The sequence below is a fragment of the Cetorhinus maximus genome, chromosome 16 (genome assembly GCF_964194155.1).
Source record: "Cetorhinus maximus chromosome 16, sCetMax3.hap1.1, whole genome shotgun sequence".
NCBI classification, from domain to species: domain Eukaryota; kingdom Metazoa; phylum Chordata; class Chondrichthyes; order Lamniformes; family Cetorhinidae; genus Cetorhinus; species Cetorhinus maximus.
In genome coordinates, this window is record NC_135894.1 from 86,122,161 (window position 1) to 86,147,344 (window position 25,184).

The following is a 25,184-nucleotide window of genomic DNA, read 5'->3' on the forward strand; positions in this document are numbered from 1 at the left end:
CGATATGAATTCTTCAATCTGACTGGTTGTAGACAGACTTGTTGCTTGCCCTATTCACAAAGGTCCCAGATACTCAGTAGAGGGTGTTTTTGTTCTATTGGGAGTCCTGAAGACCTAAAGCGGCCATGCAAGAGCTCACCAAAAGCTATGAGCATTAATGAAGTCCAGTTCATACGTCACTGATCACAAAATCCAGGCCAATGAAAATGTTCAGTTCTATAATTTTCAAGTATCCAAGTCTATCGTGATAGGATTTCTGTTAGCTTCAGCAAACGTAAGTAAAAGATTTAAAACAGAAAAGATATCCCTGATCATTTTTAGGTTAAGATGGGCCTTAGCCATGAAGCAGAATCTAATTTTTAGTTCCAGTATAGTATTTTCAGGATAGCATAAGTCATCTAGGATTAAAAGCAAGGTATATTCAGGCCATTTGTCTTACCCTATCATTTAGTTCTGTACTTAACTTCCTTTCTGCTTTCTAATCTACTATCAAGCATATCCTCCATGTTGGATCATGAAACAGTGCATTTGCTTTCTGAATTCTTCAACCAAGCCAGCATTCATAAGAACATAGGAATAGGAGTAGAGTATTTAACCCCACAAGCCTGATCCACCGCCGTTCAATGAGACCATAGCTGATTTGCGGACAAGCTTCATATGCCTGCCTTGTTCCCATATCCCCAAATACCTTTACATAACAAAAATCTATCATTCTCAGATTCAAAATTTCTAATTGATCGAGCATCAGCTGCTGTTTGCAGAATGGAGTTAAAAACTTCTACCACCCTTTGCTTCCTAATATCACTCTGATGCTAATTTTCAGGCTATGTCCCCTAGCCTAGACTCCCTAACCAGTGGAAATTGTTTCTCTCTATCTACTCTATCTGTCTCCCTTAATATCTTGAAAACTTCAATCGGATCACCTCTTAACCCAGGGAATACAACCCTAGTTTGTGTAATCTCTCTTTATAATTTAACCCTTGGAGCCATTCTGATAAAACGACACTACACTCCTTCCAAGTATTCTTCCTAAAGTGTGGCGCCCAGAACTGCTCTCAGTATTAGATCTATTCCATAAATTCTCAATACTGTGTAAATAGGCTTCTCTTTATACTGCAGGGTTCCCAAGCTTCTCATACGTTATAAGCGCTGCAGAAAATAATCTGTTGCACATCACCATGGCATGCTTTTAAAAAGATGCACTGTCTCAGCCCATCCATCAATCACTATTTTCCCTAATGAGAATTTTATCTCCTTTAGTCCCTTTCTGATCAAAAACCAGAAATCATCAATGCCCTTTCTTGGGATGATATCTCTGTGGATTTTTGTTAATTATAGACCAAACTTGGAGAGCCATTTGTAGTCTCATCATAGTTTGGAATCACCATGACTTCGTTGAAAATCTCAAGGAGTCCACTCATGTGAATCCCATGTCAATTTAATTTAATAGACTTGTACACACATTTAACTCTAATTTTAATCCAACCTGCCAAATGGACAGCAATTCATAGCTACACCCTGGTCAGTCAGCTCACAAGTCAGGTAGCATCTGTGCCAGGCTAGTAAAAGTGCACCACCTCTTCTAATTAAACAGTTTGTAATTTTAAAAAAATAAATTTAGCAGGCTATTAGACGCAGGGTTTTAATATTAAAAAGTTATCTCTAATATGATATTAAAAAGAAACAGCCACTTTAATATTAAACCTTTCATTCTTTAATCGTATTTCTTTGAACTTCCCAATGTTAAGCATCCTACTCGTGCATCCTAAATAATTTGTCCAGAGAGCTACGGTTAGGTTAAAAATTGGCTGCAAACTCTAATATAATATAGCCTCTTCAGTCATGACTCATCCAGTAAAGCAGGAATTCTGTAGCTGAACACCACACAAACTAACTGCAACACAATAACCTAATAAATGTTTTGTTAATTAACTCCCCCTAGTTAAGCCTTTGACTAAAAGTAAACTTCTAAATGAAAAATTAGATTTTTAGGTAACATCGTTGAGCAATATAGTATGTTGTATTATGCCCATGCACAGTTAACTTCATGACCTAAAGTCAAGACCACTGAGGAAATATTGCAAGAAAATGTCATCCCAAAACAACAGTAAAAATGAAGTCCAATGTAATAAAATGAATTTGACTTCTTCAGTCTCCGTGGACCAATAATGTAGTGTTAGGGATCAGCAGCCCACTGTATCTTATAGGCACAGATCACTGGTTTTCCATTTACATGGAAAAACAGACAGATTCCTGGAATGTCATCCCCAAAATACCAACAAATATCTTGGAATACCATGTAAAAATGGAATGTGACTCATTTCAACACCATGTACCAGTAATTCTGCCTGTAGTAAAAGCAAATACATGCTGCAAAACATCCATTACAGTGACAATAATTGCTTTTAGTGCACAGAGCATATGCTCCTCATATGTAAGTACTGTGCCTCGGGGTAGAAGAGAAGCAAAATGAACAGGAGAGATGGAATCCGCTGTTTCTTCACAGTAAGTACTGACTTTCACTAAAGTGATATTTTAACCTCGGCTCATACCTGTGGTAACCTTACCCATCAAAAAGATCCATCGTGGTTGAGATCATTTCACTGAAGAAAATTAGTTGACCTAACACCCGTGTTTGCAGATTTGTACAGTAGATTTTCAGGTCAAAATATTCTGATGAAAACTTTTGCGATTCCATGATGAAGGGCAAGGAGCTAGGTGTGATCTCCATTCCAGGTTGCTGCATTGCTAGGACTTTTAAAGATACTTTTTGTGCCCTAAATACACCTTCCATGTCCAGTCTGGGCCATAGCCATCTCAGGAAAGAACGCCGAATTTCCTGAAAGTGTATAAAAATTGGAAGCTTCAATAAAAATGATAATTTAGTGAACTGTTGAGATCACTTGATCTTAGTCTAGAAGTAAATTGGTGCCCAAGAAATTGATACTTACCAAAGCAACTGAGCACAATCAGAAATCAATAACAACATAATATAGAGCTCTGCAGATGGAGAAGAATGTAAATCACAATCTGCTCGATCTGCAAAAACTCTCCACCTAGAGGACAGATCCTCATCTTTGTGACTTCCTGGAGACTCACTACTTGGATAAACAGGTTTCTACTTGTGGACTACCATTTTGGAAATTATTTGCGGCATTTTTACTGTTGTTGTTGTTGTAATTGTATAAGAAAAGTTTCACCCAAATAAAATGAAAATTTTGAATTTTGTGTTCAAGGTTTGCAAGGTTAGTGCTAAAAAATGAGCCAATCCCCGGACCCTGCTGTCAGCATCAAGTGCTCTCAGGTCAGCTACAGGAAAGTTAGATGCACAGTAAAACTCTTTACTTTGACCCAAAAATGTTACCCCAACTACAGAAGAATATTCCCTAATGTATTAATATGAAAGTTTATCATCTCCGATATCAGTCATCCTGAGGCACCTCTATGAAAGAATGATAATTTGTCACATTAGGTGCAATTTTCTTTTGTCGACCTCATACGGTTTTGGCACAGGTTTAAAACTGCGCTCATTAATTTCACACAGGAGCTTGAAAGTCAGCAGACAGAGGAGATTTTAATCGCATCTCAGTTGCATTTGACTCTAATTCCAGAGGGGAAGACCAATATCTAGCCCACTGTGGTGCTCAGTTTTCTCCTCCTCGCCCACCTTGATTATCAAATATGTCAGCGCAATCACCAGTTCAGGTATATCCATGTAAAAGAAAATCTCAGTGCTAAGCCACATGTAAACTATATCCAAATTTTAGGGAATAGTGGCCAAGGGAAATGGCATAGTGAGTTCTCTGTAAGACCAGGGGGAAAAAAAACTGCATGGCTCTGGTACTTAGTATCATGACATGAGAGGAGCAATTTAAAAAAAACATGCAACAGCAATTTAACTTGTCTGTAATTTATTATAAGGAAAGCCCGCACTGTATGCTAGGGTATGTCTGGTTCCAAAACAAGTTCACACAACAGATATACCGAATTTCCGAAACAAGAACAACATTAAGCAGACTATTTTTACAGCTACTGCAGTTACAATGAATGATCTGGAAGCAATCTTGCAAGCAGCCTGCACTCATCAGCAAAATGTTTATTGTGACAAAGTGGCCAAGGTCGAAGGTTAAATGTCACCTTCAAACTCCTGACATACCTAAAAAGGAATGAATACAAGTTTTTACATTTGAGAACAGTGCGTTTTTGTGTTGTGGAGATCCATATAAAAATGTTAGAAATGCTAACCTATTTGATTAAAATATCCATTGATTGTGTGTTTTTTAATTTTTAATTTCTTCCTTAAAAAAAAATCCATTTAACAGAATATTCAACTAACTATCCAAATACCATAGTAACTGAAGATTGTCAATAACACTTGCCCCCTTCGAATTGTTACAATTCTTTCGCTACCCATGCTTGGACAGAATCCATTCTTACATAAATAATTTCTCTTATGAATAACATTAAATGAGACTAGCTGCAAAAACTTTCTTCCTCGTTACCAATTATTGTAATTAGTAACATAATTAAACACACTTGTAGAACAAAGTGAAGGCACCAATTCAAGTGTTCCATAACCATTACAAATATCTTATACAAATGTTGAAATGTTGTTTTGACCAGACCCCTCTCAAGTATATACAAAAACTAAAAGAAAGGAATTGTCAAAATTGATCCAGGTAATTTACTCACTATAATTAAGTATTTGAATACTAAAAGGCATAAGCTACCAATTAGGAAAACAGGAGAGAAAGAAAGTCAGGCAAAACACTTTCACTCAAAAGATGACAGAGTTTTGTGATAAATTACCAGATTAGGCCGCTGAATCAAATAACAGCACAAAAGTCATAAATGGGACTCAGCCTCAAAAGTGAGAGGATTGAGGGGCACGTGAAGACAACAGGTACATGGAGTTGACCTAAGAAGAATGGATGGGACTGCTGGGGCCAATGACTGTTGCCTGTCAAATCTGCTTACATCCTGCAATGACATATTGTAGATCTTACTGAAGGATCAACAATCAATAGCTTAAGGTATCTGTTAGAATTCTCAAAGGAATGAGGCTACCCAGGCAAATGTTTTAAGTATCCCCACAATGCAAACAGGTTAAAAAATCTGACAAGGAAACAGTAGTGGATAACATTGGCAAAGACGCACAAACTCTATATCCACATCCATTCATGCTCCTCCTAAACAGCTATAAATTCATTAGTTAACAGCAAGATTAATTTATATGCTCAAGTAGCAATTTTTTCAATGGTAATCTAGTTATCCCTTATTTCACATCCTCTAATTACACTGTACTTCTCTGTCAGTAAATTGGGGCTGCCCAGCACAGAGATCATTGAGAATGCTGTTAAATGTGCATACTGATCAGTCCACTAGGAATACTGCAGAACTCTAAACATAGGTGCTCCTGCCCCACCAACACATCAGTGACTCAGGTTCGGTAGCATCTGTGGAAAAAGGATCTGGTTTTAGCAGTTCAGAAGTGTTAACTTTTTTTCCTCCAGAGATGCTGCCTAACCTGCTGAGTGTTTCCAGCATTTTCTATTTTCGTTTCAGATTTCCAGTATCTGCAATATTTGTTATTTGTTTCAAAATTGGACCTTTTTATTCAACTAAAACTAAAACTGCTTCACGGTGGATCAGCAACGGTTTAAAATAGTAGCTGGCAGGGGTTTCAAAAATCATCACAGAAGAGAAAACTATACTACGGTCTCGGACATGGAATCAGAAAAAACACATGAAAGGCATGTGCAATAACAGAGAGCCAAACCCAAAGAGCACTTTTCACTTCCGAATAGTGGACGTGCCTAGACCACATGAACAGCAACAGTTCAAAAAGGAAGCTCACTACCACCTGCTCAAGAGCAATTAGGGATGGGCAATAAATGCTGGCCTTGCCACTGATGCTCACATCCCAAGAACAAATATTTAAAAAAAATTAACACCTGCACCATTGCGGTCATATTTGCACATACATAGGCCATTCAAACCTCTATTATGGTGCAATTGACTCCAGACACCATTTTCAGTTTCAAATCCTCAAAGGTGAAGAGCTTCAGGAAAAGAATAATTAACAATAAGGTAGTATATTGTGTCGGTGTTGATTCTGTGGTAGCATTCTCATCTCTGAGTCACGGGTTGAAGTCCCACTCCAGGGTTTGAGCACATAATCCAGGCTGACACTTCAGCACGGTACTGCACCGTTGCCGGTGTCACTATTCAAAGGAGCTGTTAAACCAAAACTCCGTCTGACCTCTTGGGTGACTATAAAAGGTCCCATGACATGATTCAATGAGGACGAGGAGAGTTCTTCCCATTGACAAAACGTTCTGATGAAAGGTCACGACCGAAAACAATAACTCTGTTTCCCTCTCCACAGGTGCTGCCAGACCTGCTGGGTATTTTCAGCAGTTTCTGTTTTTATTTCAGGTTTCCAGTTTCTGCAGTGCTTTGCATTTGGAATTCTTCCCAATGCCCTGACCAATATTTATTCAGAACAGATTCTCAGGTCATTGCCTCCTTGCTATCTGTGGGGTCTTGCTGTACACAAATTGGCTGCCACGTTTCCTGTATTACAACAGTGACTTCAAAACTGCTTCACTAGATAGGAAGCTTTGGATTGTCGAGATTGTAAAGAGCTCCATATAAATGCAAGTCCTTTCCTTGCAATACGGTCCTCTTTACTTTTATTCACCACTTGCACAATAAACCTCTACCAGCCTTCACGCTATAGGCTAAATTATCTTTTCTTTAATGAAATACTTAGTAATGCCACATCAGATCAAAGTCTTAGCGGTTGCCCTAAATAGCAAGGTGATGGTTTAAAAATAACAAGATGGTGTTGCAGGGGAAGGTGCCAGCACTTTATGAATAAGGTGGGTTTTTAGATCAAGAAAAATGACAAGACATTCCACTCTCGTGCTTCATGCCCAAGCAGGGACTTGTGCCACTGTGTATATCTCGTCAGTGTGGATATACATGGCACTGGCCAATTGACATCTTGCTGCAGTATATATACAGCTGAAGACTGAAGAAAATTTCTAATTCTGATCATGTTTTTAATCCAAGAGGACAGATAGTTAATTGATCCTGGTATATTGTAATAGAAAACACTATCCCTGTGCAAAAGCATGCATCTATGGTAGCTAGCCATGTTCCTGCAGTCGAGGAGGACCTACGCCATTGAGAAGTCCGCTAGCCCGGCGAGCTCTTGGGTGTTCTCACATCCCAATCTTCCCTGCTCAGGGAGAAGAGAGTGAAGTCTCCTCTCCTCCACTATTGTCACCTCTGCACACTTCTATGGACCGGGACATATGACACGTTGCTGATTTCGACAGCTGCTGCCTGCAAGGAACTGGTTGTGGAGAAAGAAAGGGAGAAAGTGATCTTCACTGGCAAAGGAAGAGTTGTCCTTACCCTGGTTTGACGTTTCAGGTCTTCATGAAGCAGGTGACACAATCCCGTCATGAAGCACTGCTCCAGCTCATCCTAATCTAGGACTGGTGCTCCTGAAAGACCCTCTCAGGGTATGGTCTTCGACGGAGAATCCTTCTTTTCCTCCCGCTTTGCAGAGGTTCCTCACTCTGCCTGTTCTCCTCATGCTGCAGAGCCAATGGCACTGCAACTACTGCTCCCTTACTTATGCTACATAATTGCCTTTCTGTGGTCAGCAGGAACTTTAAAACTCCTCCAGCAACTCACACAGTGCTTCCACCAACTTGGGGAAGAAGCGTGCCAGGTTTGCACTAAGTGAGGTAGCAGGCAGGGAAAAGGACGTTTTACCTGCTGGCCGCACCTCGGTGCTTCATCACGCCAGGCGCCATATTTAAAGTGCAGCTGTGCACACACCTCTGTGCTTCCAGCCTAGGACTGCTGCAAAGCAGACATAGCCAAGTTTAGTGACACATCCCTCAAGGCCTTTTGGATGCCGTGGAGGCCTCCCATGATGTCCTCTACCCCTGCTCTGACTGCAGGAGGAGCAGCAATCTCACCACTCCGCCTTGGGAGGCAATGGTAATCAGTGCCAATGCTGCAAGAAGAGATTGGCCATCCAATGTAGGTAGAGGATGAATGATCTCACCCGTGCCGCCAGGGTAAGGCAGCCATCTCATCGCTCTAAACTCTCACACTCAAGCCCATCACACATTCACTGGCATCTCATTCACTGCCAACTCAAGAGGCATCACCACTCACTCTCTCTCTCTCTCACAGAACCTCACATCTCCATCTGGCCTCATGTCTTCTGGATACTGTCTCCTCAGCCCTCACCATCTTGAGGCCACTTGCACAGAACAACTTGCATCCCCACAAACACTCTGGGTTAACCCCCTTCCCCAGCACCGCCCTTGCTCTGCAGCCTCTTCCCTTGCCTGATGCCACTTCTCCCCATTCCCCAAGCAAGCCCAAGCCTTGCAACTGTTTAAAATTCACCCCCACCTTATGGCGGGTCTGGTAGATAGAGACCAGCCCGTGAGCCCCACTAAATGTGATGTGGTGCTTTCTGTGAAGCCTGGCGCTCATAGCTGCGAGTGCTGACCGAAGCAAGGTAGGCAAACAAACCTTGAAGTCCCGAGCGAAGTGCAGCTCACCAGGTGCACTTACACACAGTTGTGAAACACGTTGGCATGATCTGCTCGGACGATCCAGCGAGGGTGGGGGCATGACTCCGGCGAGCCAGGCTTATCATGATATGCAGATGTATTACAATGAAGTTCCAACAGCGAGAAACGCAGCCCGCCATTGATGGCTGTGAGTGGAAGACTGCAAACTGGTTTCACGACCTCGTGAAACCGTTCTTTGGCCTTCTCGCCATATTGTCCGTTCAAACACGCCCGATGCCAGCGGGCACGGAAAATTCCACCCTTTGCCTGAGCATAATAAGTCAAAAGCACCTCAGCTACAACTCGCTGAGGGACTCTCTAAGCAATGCCAGAGCAGGGCCCACCTTACTTGTGAATGTTTGTTGTTTCAGGAGTGAATAATGAAAGTACTCTCTACACAATTGCTGGCCAATTTTATTATTTGTGTGTTGCATCAATCCGTTGCCTTCTGACCCTTAATCTCACCCTTTCAGCACCTGCATGAACCACTTCAGTCGCCTGAGGATGCACAACCCACACTGGAACCAGCTAGAAGTACCTCCCACACTGCTAACATGGAAATACGTCTGAATTTCGATCCCCTTATAAATGAATGAGTGTGCCAGAACAGGCACCAGAGTCAGGTATCACTACAGATAGCCTGCACTGGACAACCAATCAAATGTAATAATGCATCTAGACAGTCTATTTTATCACTTGGTCCTTAAATATCTGATAAACAGAACTGGTCCAGGTTTACACTACACAGCATGATGGAACAAACAAATAAAACCTTGCATTATATTAAGCCTTTCACAACATAAGGGCACCCAAGTGTTTTACAGCCAATGGAGCATTTTTGAAGGGTAGCAACTAGTGTAATGTAGGAAATACAGCAGCCAATTTGCGCTCAGCAAACTACACAAACAACAATGTGATAATGACCAGATAATTGGCATCTTTTACATCCATCTTAGTGACTATACAAGGCCTCAGCGTAACATCTTGCAGAATTTTGCAGGCCCCTGCCAATGTGTTTGAAGGTTTGGGGTTGTGGCGGGGGGGGCACAAAAAAATAAAGCAGGTGGCCAGCCCACCACCTTCCCTCCATTTTAGTGCAGGCGGGTAAGGTGCCAGGCATTCCACCCACCCTTAGACCTATTGAGGCTCTGAAGTGGCCAATTAATGGCCATTTAAGGACCTTATTCCCCCTCCACTGCTATATTACGTTGGGCAGGGGAAGACAGAAGGAAGGGGAGCCAGGCTGGGGTCTCTGATTCCTTCTCTTAAAGTCCAATATCCAGGTTCTTCCTTCCTGGGGGCTGCCTGTAGTCCATGCAATGGCCACTTCTGACTTGCTTCTGATGCTGCTGGGATGATAGAACTGTTGGTCAATCAGATTGGCGGCTGCACTCACGAGTGGGACTTCCTGTCCAAGGTACGGTAGTCTCATTCTCAAAGCATTAAGGCCACCACCAGCATCACATTGCTGTGGGGCAGCCGGATTTAAAGTCAGTGAGGTACCAACTAACTTTTTGATCGGAGTGGGGGTGGGGGGGTTGGGGGAGGGGGGCCGTGGTGGTGAAAATGCATTGCCCCGTAAAATTCATACACTCATCTCTAGCTGCACCCCCTCGGTTAGCTAACAGTAGAGAGAGAGTCAGGATAAATGGGGGGGTGGTTTTCAGGTTGGCAAGCTGTGACAAGTAGAAAGCCACAGGGATCAGTGCTGGGGCCGCAACTATTTACAATTTATGTCAGTAACTTGGATGAAGGGACTGAATGTATGGTTGTTAAATATGCTGATGGCACATAGATAGGTAGGAAAGTAAGCCATGAAGAGGACATGCGGAGTCTGCAAAAGGACACAGGCTAAGTGAGTGGGCAAAAATTTGGCATATGTAGTATGATGCGGGAAAATGTGAACCTGTCCACTTTGGCAGGAAGAATAGAAAGGCACACACTCTCTATTTAAATAGAGAGTGTGTGCAGAACTCTGAGGTAGAGGGATCTGGGTGTCCTGGTACAAGAATCAGGAAAAGTAAGTATGCAGGCACAGCAAATGATTAGGAAAGCAAATGGAATGTTGTCATTTATTGTGAGGGAAATGGAACATAAAAGTAGGGATAAAAACAAAAAATGCTGGAAAAACTCAGATTTCCAGCATCCGCAGTATTTTGCTTTTACTATAAAAGCAGGGATGTTTCGCTATAGTTGTACAGGGCATTGGTGAGACCACATCTAGAGTATTGTGTACAGTTTTGGCCTCCTTATTTAAAAAAGGATCTAAATGCATTAGAAACAGTTCAGAGAAGGTTCACTTGACTAATACCTGGGATTGGGTGGGGGGTGGTTTATCTTAAGAGGAAAAGTTGGAGTCTGCATCCATTGGAGTTTAGAAGATTATGGGGTGACTTATAGAAACATAAGAGCTTGAGGGGTCTTGACAGGGTGGATGACAAAAGGATGTTTCCCCTTGTGCGAGAGGCTAGAACTAGGGGACACAGTTTAAAAATAAGGGGTCTCCCATTTAAGACAGAGACAAGAAAAAAGTTTCTCTCTCAGAGGGTTGTGAATATTTGGAACTCTCTTCCCTGGGGACCAGTGGAGGCTGGATCATCGAATATTTTTAAGGCAGAGTTAGATAGATTCTTGACTAACAAGGAAGTCAAAGGTTATCGGAGGTAGGCGGAATGTGGAGTTGAGGCCACATTCAGATCAGCCATGATCTTATTGAACGGCGAAATAGGCTCGAGGGGCCAAAAGGCCTACTCCTGCTCCTAATTCGTACGTTTGTTTGCTCCCATCACAACCACCGCCCTGAAAATGATCATCATGTCTAGGAACCTCTCCCTCCCTCCTGGATTCAGGATGGACTCCAGGAGCTCGTATTCAAATGAGGTGTAACCATAAAAATCTTCCAAGCATCTACGTCCCCAGCTTTGGCATGAGTCTAAGGGATCACACGTTCCATTTCTGATCCCACTTTAAAATTGAAGCTGATGCTCCTCGTCACATCATAATAAATATAGCCACTTACAAAGATCTACTACTAACCCTGTAAAGATCAGCAGCCATCATGAATGTATGGCTTTGTATTACTCTCCTCCATGAATTACTTTCCTGTTGCCATTAAAACCTATCAACATTTTTTGCCTAAAAAAGGTACTTGACCAATTTCTTAATCAAATATCTTTTAATCACACTTGCACTCATCTTACATTCTGTGCAGCTCTTAAATGTCAAAAAAGGACAAATGTTCAACATATCAGTGTCTAATCTTATAATATTTAATCTCATCCTCATTGTGTTCCTTATCCTACAAGATTTTGTTGGTAACCTGCGAATTGCATTTAGGATATCTGTATAAATAGGCTCACAACTGAAAGAATAGATTAAACTGATTTGCCAGAACTAATGGTTAACCTCAAAAGGTTGACAGGTTTTGTACAGATAATGATTCTACACTCTGCCTAAAAGATGGAAAAAATCCAGTTTTTCGCAGTCACACATTTTCAGGTCACTAACCTGATATTTCTGGCCATGCAGTGCCTCCTTGTGGAATAGGAAATATTGAATACTCTGAATGAAACATGGTAAAAGCAGGTGCAAGTGTTTTTTTTTTAAATAAACACACTGTATTGTATATTAGGTATCTAATAGTTAAGTTAAAAAGGAACTTCTAACTGTTACCTCCACACCTAACTTTGCATACATTTTCTTCCTCACTGAAATGCGCATTGGATTCACATGTCAAGATATATTTTGATGACATTTCTTTAATATTGATTCTTCAATATTAAGTAAACACAGTTTCACTGGGAGTAAAATATAAACTGATTAAAATTTGCCAGTGTTTTAATATTAAATACATTTGAAACGGCACTATAATCAGAAATTTCTGTTGCAACCGGATCATTCTGCTACTACTCTGGCACCCTTAAACAAGGAATGTTGCTTTGGAACTGGTAACACATGTACAGGATGAACCAGCCTGACAAACAAAGGTATTTCTCCGTGCGTGGCAAGAAAAGTGGGAGAAAATGAAATTTACCAGGTAAAACAAAACTTCCCGATCCCACAGCGGCCTCCAACTTTCCTGAAAGGAAATCTCAACGTAGTACGAATGCAGGAACGTTAAAGGTGCGAGGAGCAAACAGGAGTGTGCGATTAAACTAGGTGGTTCGCCGTAGAGAAAAAACTCGCAAAATGGACAGTTTTTGTGCCATTTATAATTCTATTCTATTCTAATTAACAACGCAGAAAGCATTGTAATGTGCCATCTCAGGCCGCTTTCTTAATTCAAAATTGCTCATTTCAAATTATCTGACAATTGCAATTTAATTACTACATTTTCTCAGTTATTAACATTGCTTAGTTTAAACTTTTGGATAATTTAAATTTTAGTATATAATTTTGCTGCAAATATGGTTGTTACAATATATTGCCACTAGGTGGTGACCTTTAGTAACAAACTCAAATTAAAAGGTGCTGACTGAAGTCATATAGGACAAATAATAAAGCAAAAGTATTTAATGATATAATCAACCATTTCCATAAAGCAGCAGCGGAGTGTCATGGAGCACCACGAGCAAGTATTTTGCCTATGCCCCTTTAGGAGGCAGACAGAGGGATATTAAAGAGGTCAATACCACGTCACTCTTGCATACCAGCCCCACCTTCCCACACTCAGATAAAAATGAGTGTCACAAGCTTACAACACAGAAAATAAAGGTAAACAAGCAGGTAATGCAATCTACTACTGTTCTTTAGCTTGTGAAAGAAAATTATCTGGAAGTTTGTACAATGAAAAAGCCGTTTTTAGATGCAAAAAACAAAATAAATAGATTAATATTCCAATATATTTCCTAATTAGAAAAATTGGTTTGATTATGAGGGCGTCTTTTAAACTTTTGAAATTATGCTTTGCTTACAAAATACTATCACAGTGCATTGGCAAGTTAGCCTTACGACTTGGCTTGTGAATGACTCTAGGGGCTGGTTCTAGTTAAGGTAGTGCTGGGAAAGAATATGCAATCATCAGCTAGTGAGCTCAGCTTTTCGTCTTGGTCCAAGCTGAGAAATAACCTGCCTCGAGTAAACTAGTTACTTTAATATCCCAGGACTAAGATCTCACAACTATATTCAGTGACTCCCAACAGAAGATACCCAAAACAACTTGTTCCTGCACAAACCTAATCAAGTCCAAATCAAAATATCTTGATACAGCTGTTTGCAGAAATGTATTTACCCACCCCAACCAAAAAAAATTAAGCCTACCCTTGACCCAATGAAACAAATCCTTACCTCTCCCATGGTCAACAGGTACACTGGTGTTAGAGATGGCGTTTCGCTAGATTCACAGCTAAGCTGTAAATACGTCAGAATTTCTGTCAGTACTTCATATCGCAGTTCATTGCTCAATTTAAGTGTTCTGAAATCCTGCTGCACATAGGTCTCTTTTGAATCGGGAGGAATTTCAAGGTGAACCTGTATATACACACAACCAAAAAATGTCTGTCAGTCAATTAAACAAAAACACTGAAATAACTTCCTGGAAGAATGAGCAAGGCTACAGGGGGGGTGGCACTAGGTGAATTGCTCAATTGAAGAGCCAGCGCAGACACGATGGGCTGAATGGCCTTCTGTGTTGTAACAATTCTGTGATTCTGTATTATTCATAACTTCCATGGTTTTGTGCAGGGAGGGCATTTTCCTTCTAATTTCTCTCTTTCCCACACCAGCTCTAATTTTATTTTATACTAGGCTTCTTAGTCTATTATGACTAGCCACTCACAGACAACGCAAAAGCAACCCAGAAGTAATCAGCTCTCCAACTCTAATCATTGACTACTTTTCTGATCAGGTTAAATAGGAAAAGAGATGACTTTGGGATGAACTAAGTGAAGAGAACTGAGAAAAAGAACCCAGACAATTGAAGGAGCTAAAGTGAAAATTAGAATGCTAGGAGTAAGTGAAGGCACGGGCTGCAGAATAATTTAGAAGGGAAGACTGGCAAATCCAGCAGAAAAATGTGACAAATACAAGGATTCTTTTTAAAAGAACAGGCCATCAATCCCTTGCTAAATCTCCATTCGGGGCAGGGACAAGGAAAGGGAATATAATATAAAGTTAATCAAAACAAGAAAGAGAAGGCAATTTCATACCAATAAAATCCAAATTTAAATCATTGTACCTGGCAGAGAACAGCTTCTCCTCCATTTTCTCCATGAGGTAAACGCACGATTACTATGTCATTTTCAGGATTAGCCAAACTCCCCCACAGCTCAAGACCTTCTGCAGCGTCCACTGCACTATTACTCTCTCTTAAGAATGCTTTGCCGCTAGTAAAAGCATGGAGGGTTATGTCCTTGCTGTCAGATTTAGTAAAGCAGAACATGTGAATCTTTTCCTTCAATTCTTTTTTGAGAGATACTTTGACTTCACCAAAAGAAAACGATGTGCAGAGTCCCAAGATCTTCCCACCTTTGGATAGGTAAGTCATGAATCTTGCATGAATCAGTTCAGGCACTGGATTGTCACATGCCACAACCAGCAACAAAGTATTATCGACCCAAGGAACTTTCAGAACCTGCTCTTCTAGAAGAGGATAGACCACATAGCTGTCATTGTCAAGGCAATCCAACAGGACAGATTTTATCTGCTGAAACTTTGTCAAGTACTGACTATAATCAGATCCAACATATATCAACACATTGGGAGGTTTCCCACTCTTGTTGCTTTGCCTTGTGTTTACCGTTAAATTGTCCTCTTCAACCACGGTCTCATCAGAGCTTCCACAATAATCATCAGGGAGGTCCTGCAGGTTTTCTGCTGACGCATATTTGACTGATTCAATAGTGCTATTTTCCAATTCCAAACACTCAGAACAACTGGCAAGGTGAAGGCAGTAGCCTTCGTGCTCCTCAAGTTCCTTATCTTCTTGGGCTGCTTGAAGCTCTCCACTGTGAACTCCCATTATTTCATGCATTGCTGGTTGTCGAGGTTTTTCAGCAGAACCAACTGTACTGTAGCTATCACCACATGAACCTACATTCGGGTCAGTCACTGATTTGATTAAAGTACCTTTAGAACAGGTCCCTATTGCAATATCCAGATCCTGCAGACCCCCCATCTCCTTCCTCTCTTTTTCAGAGACAGCACCCGATTTCAGCAATTTCACTTGAACTGATTCATTGAGCTGTAGAGCTGAAAGAAATACATAAGTGCTTGAAATCAGTAAAATTGAGCAGGTACAGTATTATGTATTTTTAAATGTAAACAATGACAAGTTTTTTAAAAATAGGCAGGAACCTTTGCAGCATTTTCCAATTGTAGTGTCAAAAATTAAATAGAAATTAAGAGATGTTAATCTGATTGACACAATTACCTTCTGAAGAGAAAAGCATTCCCAGTTTTAGTTTACAAATTTGTAGGTCCTGTCCGGATTTCTCCGTCTCTGCCCCCAAAATGGGCAGCTGGCCACTTCCAGCTTTCTGCCAACTTTCACTTTGCTCACCAACTCTTAAGAACCAACATAAGAACAGCAGGTCTAATTATATCATTCAGTCTATATTGAAAAAAAAGTCTGCAATTACTCCAGTGTTAATTGGGCTAGGTGAACCACTCTCAAGAGTGCCAGTTCTCTTACTATTTATAAGATGGCAATGGCTGTGAAACCTCTGCCCTTTGGGTCAGCTCCAACGGCAGACACACACTGTCATTGCCAGATACTTCATACTTCAATAGTGAGTCAGTACTAATTATTTGCTAATTAGGTGCATAATATAATGTCCCAAGAAGTACAGAACAGGAAGAGCTGGTGTGTGAAGACTAGTTCAGGATCTAATGTTTCCTGAGGTGTCAGGAACCACCCCAGAGTTGTACAAAAAAATTGTTAAAGGCTGGTGGTGGTTTCAGCTTTCTCCACTGGGAACACTTTGCTTACCTCAGTATTAACAGAGGGCTCAAAAGTACTTACTGCATGGCCATCATCAAACCCATGTCCAATGTTCGCCTTTGCGTTAAGTATGACTCCAGCTAGTGGAGAGGTCCCTCTTACCCCTGGTTCCCATTAATTTGTTTTAATTGTGCTCCTTGATGCCACACTCAGTCAAATGCTGCCTCGATGTTAACAGCAATCACTGTCATCTCATCTCCCTAATTCTTTTGTCCACGTTTGGATATAATGAGGTCTGGAGCTGAGTGGGCCTGAAGAAACCAAAACTGAGCTCTGGTGAGCAGGTGAGTAAGTAAGCAAGCAACTGGTGAGCAAGTGCCACTTGATATCACTGTCCAAGCCACCTTTCATCATTTTGCTGATGACTGACAGTAGACTGATGGGACAGCAATCAGTTGGTTGGGAGTAGTCCTGCTTTTTGTGGGCAGGACATACCTGAACACTTTCCCACATTGTTGGGTAGATGCCAGTGTGGTACCTGTACTGAACAGCTTGGCTAGGAGTATGACTAGTTTTGGAGCACAGGTCATCAGTGCTACTGACAGTATGTTGTCAGGCGGAAGGTAACATAGTGGTATTGTTACTGTACGAGTAATCCAGAGGCTTCGACTAAAGCTCTGCAGAAATTGAGCTCAAATCCTACCACAGCAGCTGAGGGAATTTAAATTCAATAAACGAACAGATCTGGAATAAAATGCCAGTCCCATTAATAATGATCAGGAAACTCCTGGTTTGCCGTAAAAACGCATCTGGTTCACTAATGTCCTTCAGGGAAGGAAATCTGCCATCCTTACCTGGTCTGGCCAAAAAATGACTCCAGATTGAGGCAATGTGGTTGACTTTGAACTGCCCTCAAAAATGCTCTAGCAAGCCACCCAAAAAATGAGGCGTCAACCTGGTGAAGCTATAACACAGGACTACTTACATGCCAAACCGCATAAGCAGCAAGTGGTAAGACAGAGCTAAACAATCCCACAACCAACGGATCAGATCCAAGCTCTGCAGTTCTGCCACATCCAGGCATGAATGGTGGTGGACAATCAAGCAACTCACTGCAGGAGGCGGCTCCACAGATATCCCCATCCTCAATGATGGGAGAGCCCAACCATCTTCAGCTGCTTCATGAATGACCTTCCTTCCATCATAAGATCAGTAGTGGGGATGTTCGCTGATGATTGCACAATGTTCAGCACCATTTGCAACTCCTCAGATACTGAAGCAGTCCATGTCCAAACGCAGCAAGACCTGGACAATATCCAGGCTTGGGCTGACAAATGGCAAGTAACATTTGCGCTACACAAGTGCCAGGCAATGATCATCTCCAACAAGAGATAATCTAACCATCTCCCCTTGACAGTCAATGGCATGGCCAACACTGGATTCTTCACTAACAACATCCTGGGAGTTACCATTGACCAGAAACTGAACTGGGCTAGCCATATAAACAAGAGCAGGTCAGAGGCTAGGAATCCTGTGACGAGTAACTCACCTCCTAACTCCCCATAGCCTATCCACCATCTACAGGGTATAAGTCAGGAGTGTGATGGAATATACACACTTGCCTGGATGAGTGCAGCTCCAACAACACTCAAGAAGCTTGACACTGTCCAGGACAAAGCAACCCTCTTGATTTGCACCACATCCACAAACATTCACTCCCTCCACCACCGATGCACGTTAGCAGCAGTGTGTACCATCTACAAGATGCACTGCAGGAATTCACCAAGGCTCCTTAGACAGCACCTTCCAAACCTACAACCACAAACATCTAGAAGGACAAGGGCAGCAGATAGATGGGAACGCCACCATCTGGAAGTCCCCCTCAAAATCACTCAACATCCTGACTTGGAAGTATGTCGCCTTTCCTTCACCGTCTCAGGGTCAAAATCCTGGAACTCCGTCCCTAACAGCACTGTGGGTGTACCTACACCACATGGACTGCAGCAGTTCAAGAAGGCAGCTCAACAGCGCCTTCTTAAGGACAATTAGGGATGGGCAATAAATGCTGACCCAGACAGCGAAACCCACATCCCATGAATAAATAAAAAAAAGTAAAGCACTTGGGGTATATTACACCACACAGACTGCAGCAGTTCACAAAGGCACTCACCACCGCTTTCTCAAGGGATGGGCAATAAATGCTGGTCTTGCCAGCGATGGTCACATCCCAAGAATCGAACAAAAGAATATAGTATCTTCAACCGTGTCTTGATATCAGATGGGGTGAATCAAATTGGCTGAAGACTGGCATCTATGATACTGGGGATCTCAGGAGGAGGTTGAGGTGCATCATTCACTTGGCAGGTCTGACTAAAGATGATTGCATATGCTTCAGCCTTATCTTTTACACTGATGGGTTGAGCTCCCCCTTCACTGAGAATGGGGGTATTTGTGAAAACTCCTCCTCTCACTAGTTTGTAATTGTCCACCACTATTCATGACTGGACATGGCAGGATTGCAGAGCTTTGATCTGATCTGTTGATTGTGGGATAGTTTAGCTCTGTCTGTAGCATGCTGCTTCTGCTGCACTTGGTAAGCATGCAGTCCTATGTTGTAACTTCAACATATGGCATTTCATTTTTAGATATGCCTCTTGTTGCTCCTGGAATACACCCTCCTGCACTCCTCATTGAACCAGGGTTGGTCCCCTGGATTGACAGTAACAGTAGAGTGAGGGTTATGCCAGGTCTTGAGGTTACAGGTTCCGGTTAAATACTCTGCTATTCCTGATGGCCCACACTGAGTGTTGTTGGAGCTGCACTCGTCCAGGAAAGTGTGTATAATTCCATCACAATCCTGACTTGTGCCTTGCAGATGGTGGACTGGCTCTGGGGAGTCAGGAGATAGATTACTCTCTGCAGGATTCCTAGCCTCTGACCTGCTCTTGTAGTCACAGTATTTATATGGCTAATCCAGTTCAATTTCCAGTCAATGGTAACCCCCAGGATGTTGATAGTGAGGGATTCAGTGATGGTGATGCCATTGAACATCAAGGGACTATGGCTGGATTCCCTCTTGTTGGAGATAGTCATTGTCTGGCACTTGTGTGCCACACAAGTTGCTTGCCACTTGCCAGCTTAGATATTGTCCAGGTCTTGCTGCATTTGGGCATGGACTGCTTCAATGTCTTGAGGAGCTGTGAATGGTGCTGAACATTGTGCAATCATCAGCGAACATCCCCACTTCTGACCTTGTGATGGAAGGACGGTCATTGGTGAAGAAGCTAGAATTGGTTGTGCTTAGAACACTACCCTGAGGAACCCCTGCAATGATGCTCTGAAACAGAGGATTGACCTCAAACAACCATAGCCGTCTTCCTTTGTGTTAGGTATGACTTCAACCAACAAAGAGTTTTTCCTGATTCCCATTGACTCCAGTTTTGCTCGGGCTCCTTGATGCCACACTCTGTCAAATGCAGCCTTGATATCAAGGGCAGTCACTCTCACCTCACCTCTGGAGTTCAGCTCTTTTGTCCATGTTTGAACCAAGGCAGTAATGAGGTCAAAAGCTGAGTGATCCTGACAGAAGCCAAACTGAGCGTCAGTGAGCAGGTTATTGCTCAGCAAGTGCTGCTTGATAGTGCTGTTGATGACCCTTCCATCACTATACTGATGATGGAGAGTACACTGATCGGGCGACAATTGGCCAGGTAGGATTTGTCCTGGTTTTTGTGGGTGGGACATATATGGGCAATTTTCCACATTGCTGGGTAGATGCCAGTGTTGCAGCTGTACTGAAACAACTTAGCCAGGGGTGCGGCGTGTTCTGGAGCACAAGCCTTCAGTACTGTTGCCGGAATATTGTCAGGTCCCATAGCCTTTGCATTATTCAGTGCTTTCAGCCATTTCTTGATACCACGGGAAGTGAATCAAACTGGCTAAAGACTTGCATCAGTGATGCTGAGGACCTCGGGAGGAGGCCAAGATGGATCATCCACTCGGCTTTTCTGGCTGAAGATTGCTGCAAATGCTTCAGCTTGATCTTTTGCACTGAGATGCTCTACTCCCGCTTCATTGAGGATGGGGATATTTGTGGAGCCCCCTCCTCCAGTGAGTTGTTTAATTGTCAATCAGCATTCACGAGGGGATGTGGCAGGATTGTAGAGCTTAGGTGTGATCCATTGGTGGTGGAATTTCTTAGCTCTGTCTATTGCATGCTGCTTCCCCTGTTTGGCATGCGTGCAGTCCTGAGTTGTAGCTTCATCAGGTTGACACCTCATTTTTAGGTATGTCTGGTGCTGCACCTGGCATGCCTTCCTGCACTCTTCATTGAAACAGGGTTGATCCCCTGGTTTGATGGTGATGGTAGAGTGGGGGATATGCCGGGCCATGAGGTTACAGATTGTGTTTGAGTACAATTCTGCTGCTGCTGATGACCAACAGCGCCTCATGGATGCCCAGTCTTGAGTTTCTAGGTCTGTTTAAAATCTATCTCATTTAGCACGGTGGTAGTGCCACACAATACAACGGATGGTACCCTCAGTGTGAAGGCGAGACTTCATCTCCACAAGGACTGTGCAGTGGTCACTCCTACTGATAATGCCATGGACAGTTGCATCTGCGGCAGCAAGATTGTTGAGGATGAGGTCAAGAATGTTTGCCCCACTTGTTGTTTCCCTCACCACCAACCGCAGACCCCAGTCTAGCAACTATGTCCTTTAGGACTCGGCCAGCTCGGTCTGTAGTGGTGCTACCGAGCCACTCTCACACACAGAGTACATTCTTCACCCTAACCACCGTGAATGCTTCTCCCAAGTGGTGTTCAACATTGAGGATTACTGACTCATCAGCTGAGGGGGGGCATTAGGTGGTAATCAGCAGGCGGTTCCCTTGCCCATGTTTGACCTGCTGCCATGAGACTTCATGGGGTCCACAGTCAATGTAGAGAACTCCCTAGGCGACTCCCTCCCAATTGTATACCACTTTGCTACCACCTCTGCTAGGTCTGTTCTGCCAGTGAGATGGTGATGGTGGTGTCCGGGACATTATCTATAAGGTATGATTCCGTGTGGATGACTGTGTCAGGCTATTGCTGACCAGTCTGTGGGACAGCTCTCCCAATTTTGGCACAAGCCCGCATATGTTAGGGAGGAGGACTTGCAGGTTCACAAGGCTGAGTTGTTTCTGGTGCCTAAGTCGATACCGAGTGGTCCGTCCAGTTTCATTCCTTATAGACTTCATAGCAGTTTGATACAACTGAGTGGCTTGCTAGGCCATTTCAGAGGGCATTTAAGAGTCTACCACTTAGCTGTGGGTCTAGAGTCACATGTAGGTCAGACAAGGTAAGGACGGCAGATTTCCCTCCCTAAAGGACATTAGTGAACCAGGTGGGCTTTTATGACAATCGACAATGGTTTCATGGTCTTCATTAGACTTTTAATTCCAGATTTTTAATGATTGAATTCAAATTTCACACCATCGGCGCATTACCGAGTCTCTGGATTACTAGTCCGGTGACAATACCACTAGGCCACCACGTAGTTCCAAACAACACAATGGAGGGTGTCCTCAGTGTGAAGATGGGACTTCATGTCCACAAGATCAATGCAGTATTCACTCTTAACAACACGGTCAACAATGGCTTATTTTATATAGCACTTTTAATAGAATGAAACATCACAAAGCTCTTCGTGGAAGCATTATAAAACAAAATGTGGCAGTGAGCCACATAAGGAGAATCAGGTCAGAATATCAAAAGCTTGATAAAAGAGATAGGTTTTAAGGAGTATTTTAGAGGAAGAAAGCAAGGTGGGGAGACAGAAAGGTGTAGAGAGGGTATTCCAAAGCTTGATGACTAGGCAACTGAAGGTGCAGTCACCAATGTCAGAGCAATTAAAATCAGGGATGTGCAGGAGGCCAAAATTGGAGCAGCACAGATGTCTCAGACAGTTAGAGAGCTGAAGAGATTCCAGAGATAGGGAGGGGTAAGCCAGGGAGGGATTTGAGAACAAGGATGAGAATTTTTAAATCAAGACTGCTTGACCGGGAGCCAATGTAGGTCAGCGAACACAGGAATGATAGGGGAATGGGACATGCGAAGCGAAGTTTTGGGTGATCCCAAGTTTACAAAGGGCGTAATGTGGGAGACCAGCCAATAGTGCATTGGGACAGTTGAGCCTAAGAGGTAACTAAGGCATGAATGAGCATTTCGGCAGCAGGTGAGCTGAGATAGAGGCAAAGATGGATGGTGTCGCGGTGGTGGAACTAGGTGATCTTATAGTGATGGCATGAATGTATGGTCGGAAGCTCATCTCGGGATCAAATACGATACCAAGGTTGAGAGTTCGGAGCAGAGAAGGAAAGCAATGGCTCCAGTCTTCCTATTATTTAATTGTAGGAAATTTCCCTCATCCAGTACTGGATGGCAGATTAGCAATCTGATAATTTGGCAATGGTGCAGGAGTCAAGAGATGGTGGTGAGGTAGAGCTACATGTAGTCAGCATTCATGTGAAAACTAACGCTGTGCCTTCGGATGATGTCACCGAGGGCAGCATGTAGATGACAAATAGGAGAGGCCAAAAACAGATCCTTGGGGTACAGCAGGGTAAAGTTTGAGGACAAAAACAGAACTACCCGGAAAAACTCAGCAGGTCTGGCAGCATCGGCGGAGAAGAAAATTTCCAGCATCCGCAGTAGTTTTTGTTTTTATCTACAGTTTGAGGAACTGGAAGAAAAGCCAGTGCAGCAGATTTTCTGCCTACGATCATGGACTATAAAAATGGAAAATGCTGGAAACGCTCAGGAGGTCTGGCAGTATCTTTGCAGAAAAAAACAGAGTTAACATTTCAAGTTGATAGCCTATCGTCAGAACCTATCATGAACAGGGTGGTGAAGACAAGGTCAAACATGGGTTTTCCCTCATGTCAGTTCCAGCATTTGTAAAGAAATGAGTTTTCCAATCACACATAATGGCCATGGTGTAAAAATCCAAAATCACATCACTTACACAACTTTCTAAGCAATGTAACAGACACATTCCAGGCTTTATACCTTCCCCAAGTGATTTCACATGAAAATTGTATTCCTCTAGTATGTACTACTTGTTACCTATTCCATGATCAGAATGGGATAAATTTGTACCCTTCAAAATTAACACCATCAGTGGTTCAAAGAAAAAACTATCGTCTGTATTCCAGTTAGAAGATCTCAGCCACAATCAAAGTAGGGAAACTGGCCACATTGCCTTCCTCAGGGAAAAAAAGTGTGAGCGCGTGCTCACACATTCACCAGGGTCATTCACCACCTTCAGGAAAGCACTGGGATAAAACTGGGTAACGTAACTCTCAAGTATTTACTTAATGTCACTCCATCTTTAGCAGAGGCTCAGTATGTCCTACAATCTAGCCCTATGATGTTATAAGCATCCAAATGTAAAAAAAACTACCTTGAAAGTAGCCAACAAAATGATGATAATATTAGTTATTTATTCTAAATATATCTTTAGCAAATACAATTTTCCAAAATTGATCAAGTATATCATGGTATATTCATCTCAGAGACTCAACTTAAAATCTGTACATTAGAGAGAGGTTTAAATTCCTCCAGTTGCCAGGTATACTGACATTGCAAAAGTGTTAGTGTCAAATTCAAAAAAAACATGCTTGCAAATTTATTAGAAACACTAAACAGAGGAAGTCTTCACAATGGTGTTTACGATGTCCCTACGAATGGTTACCAGAGGAACTTTTATCCAAGAACTTTAAATAAATGTATTTAATGCAACTAAAACATTGAAAGTTGAAGCTATGCCAAGTAAAAGCAAAAAAGGTACTTACAAGCTATTTTTTGAGGTACCATTCCATCATCCATTTGTAGTCTGTTCTCCATGAAGGCTACTCCAAGTCTACTAAAATCATCCACGTTTGCTTCAGCAATTAATTTGTAGGGATCCCCAGGTAAATATGCCAATGGTATGCAAAGGTCAGAATATTTTAAAATCTACAAAGAAAAGGACAGTTGCCCTGTGATGAGATACAACTTTAAACAACCGCAAAATTCAATTAATGTGACCACTTACTGCTGCACGTGGTAGCAAAGATCTGGCCAAATTTTATAGACGTTCAGTGTGATCTCAGCGATTTCAGTACAATGCAAGATTGTGCAATTGAAAGTGTCATACCATGCCTATTTGAACCGTGGAAAATTTCAGCAGTACAGGCACTGGTAGTGGCAAGAGGCATTTGGGAGAATAAATGAAAGGCACTGTACAAGAAATGTACTAGCAAAGCATTACACACATTGCTCCAAGTTGTGTTTTTTTTAAAATATAAGGCCCAATTCCACACCCCAAACCACGAACGTGCATTCTCTGCAAGAGTCGCCTCCTATCGAGAGGGCAGAATCAGTACCATTGTGCACTGGCATCAATGTGGTAAATAAACCTGGTAACAGCACTGAATGTACATGAAAAACTGCATTAACTACCTGGGGAGTGGGGGGCAAGAAACATCTATTGGCACACATTAAGAATCATTTTCCAGAAGCTCTGGTGTCACTTATTCATGTAAGTAATTTACATAATGCATGTGCAAGATGTATAGATTTACCAGGATGCTGCTGGAGGGTCTGAGCTATGAGGAAAGATTGGATAGGCTGGGATTGTTTTCATTGGAGCAATGAAGATTGAGAGGGGACC

At 42.3% G+C, this 25,184-nt stretch overlaps 1 protein-coding gene across 2 annotated transcripts in view; it reads right to left on the reverse strand.

The window, feature by feature from the left end:
* Positions 1-25,184, reverse strand: part of hlcs (holocarboxylase synthetase (biotin-(proprionyl-CoA-carboxylase (ATP-hydrolysing)) ligase)) — a 190,773-nt gene that overhangs the window by 146,063 nt on the left and 19,526 nt on the right. For both annotated transcript variants that reach the window (XM_078560278.1, XM_078560277.1), the window contains exons 3-6: positions 24,325-24,487; positions 14,785-15,797; positions 13,896-14,078; positions 2,568-2,839 (exon numbers count right to left, since the gene is read on the reverse strand). In XM_078560278.1, the coding sequence (XP_078416404.1) occupies positions 2,568-2,839; positions 13,896-14,078; positions 14,785-15,797; positions 24,325-24,487 (1,631 nt within the window). The remainder of the gene's footprint in view (positions 1-2,567; positions 2,840-13,895; positions 14,079-14,784; positions 15,798-24,324; positions 24,488-25,184) is intronic.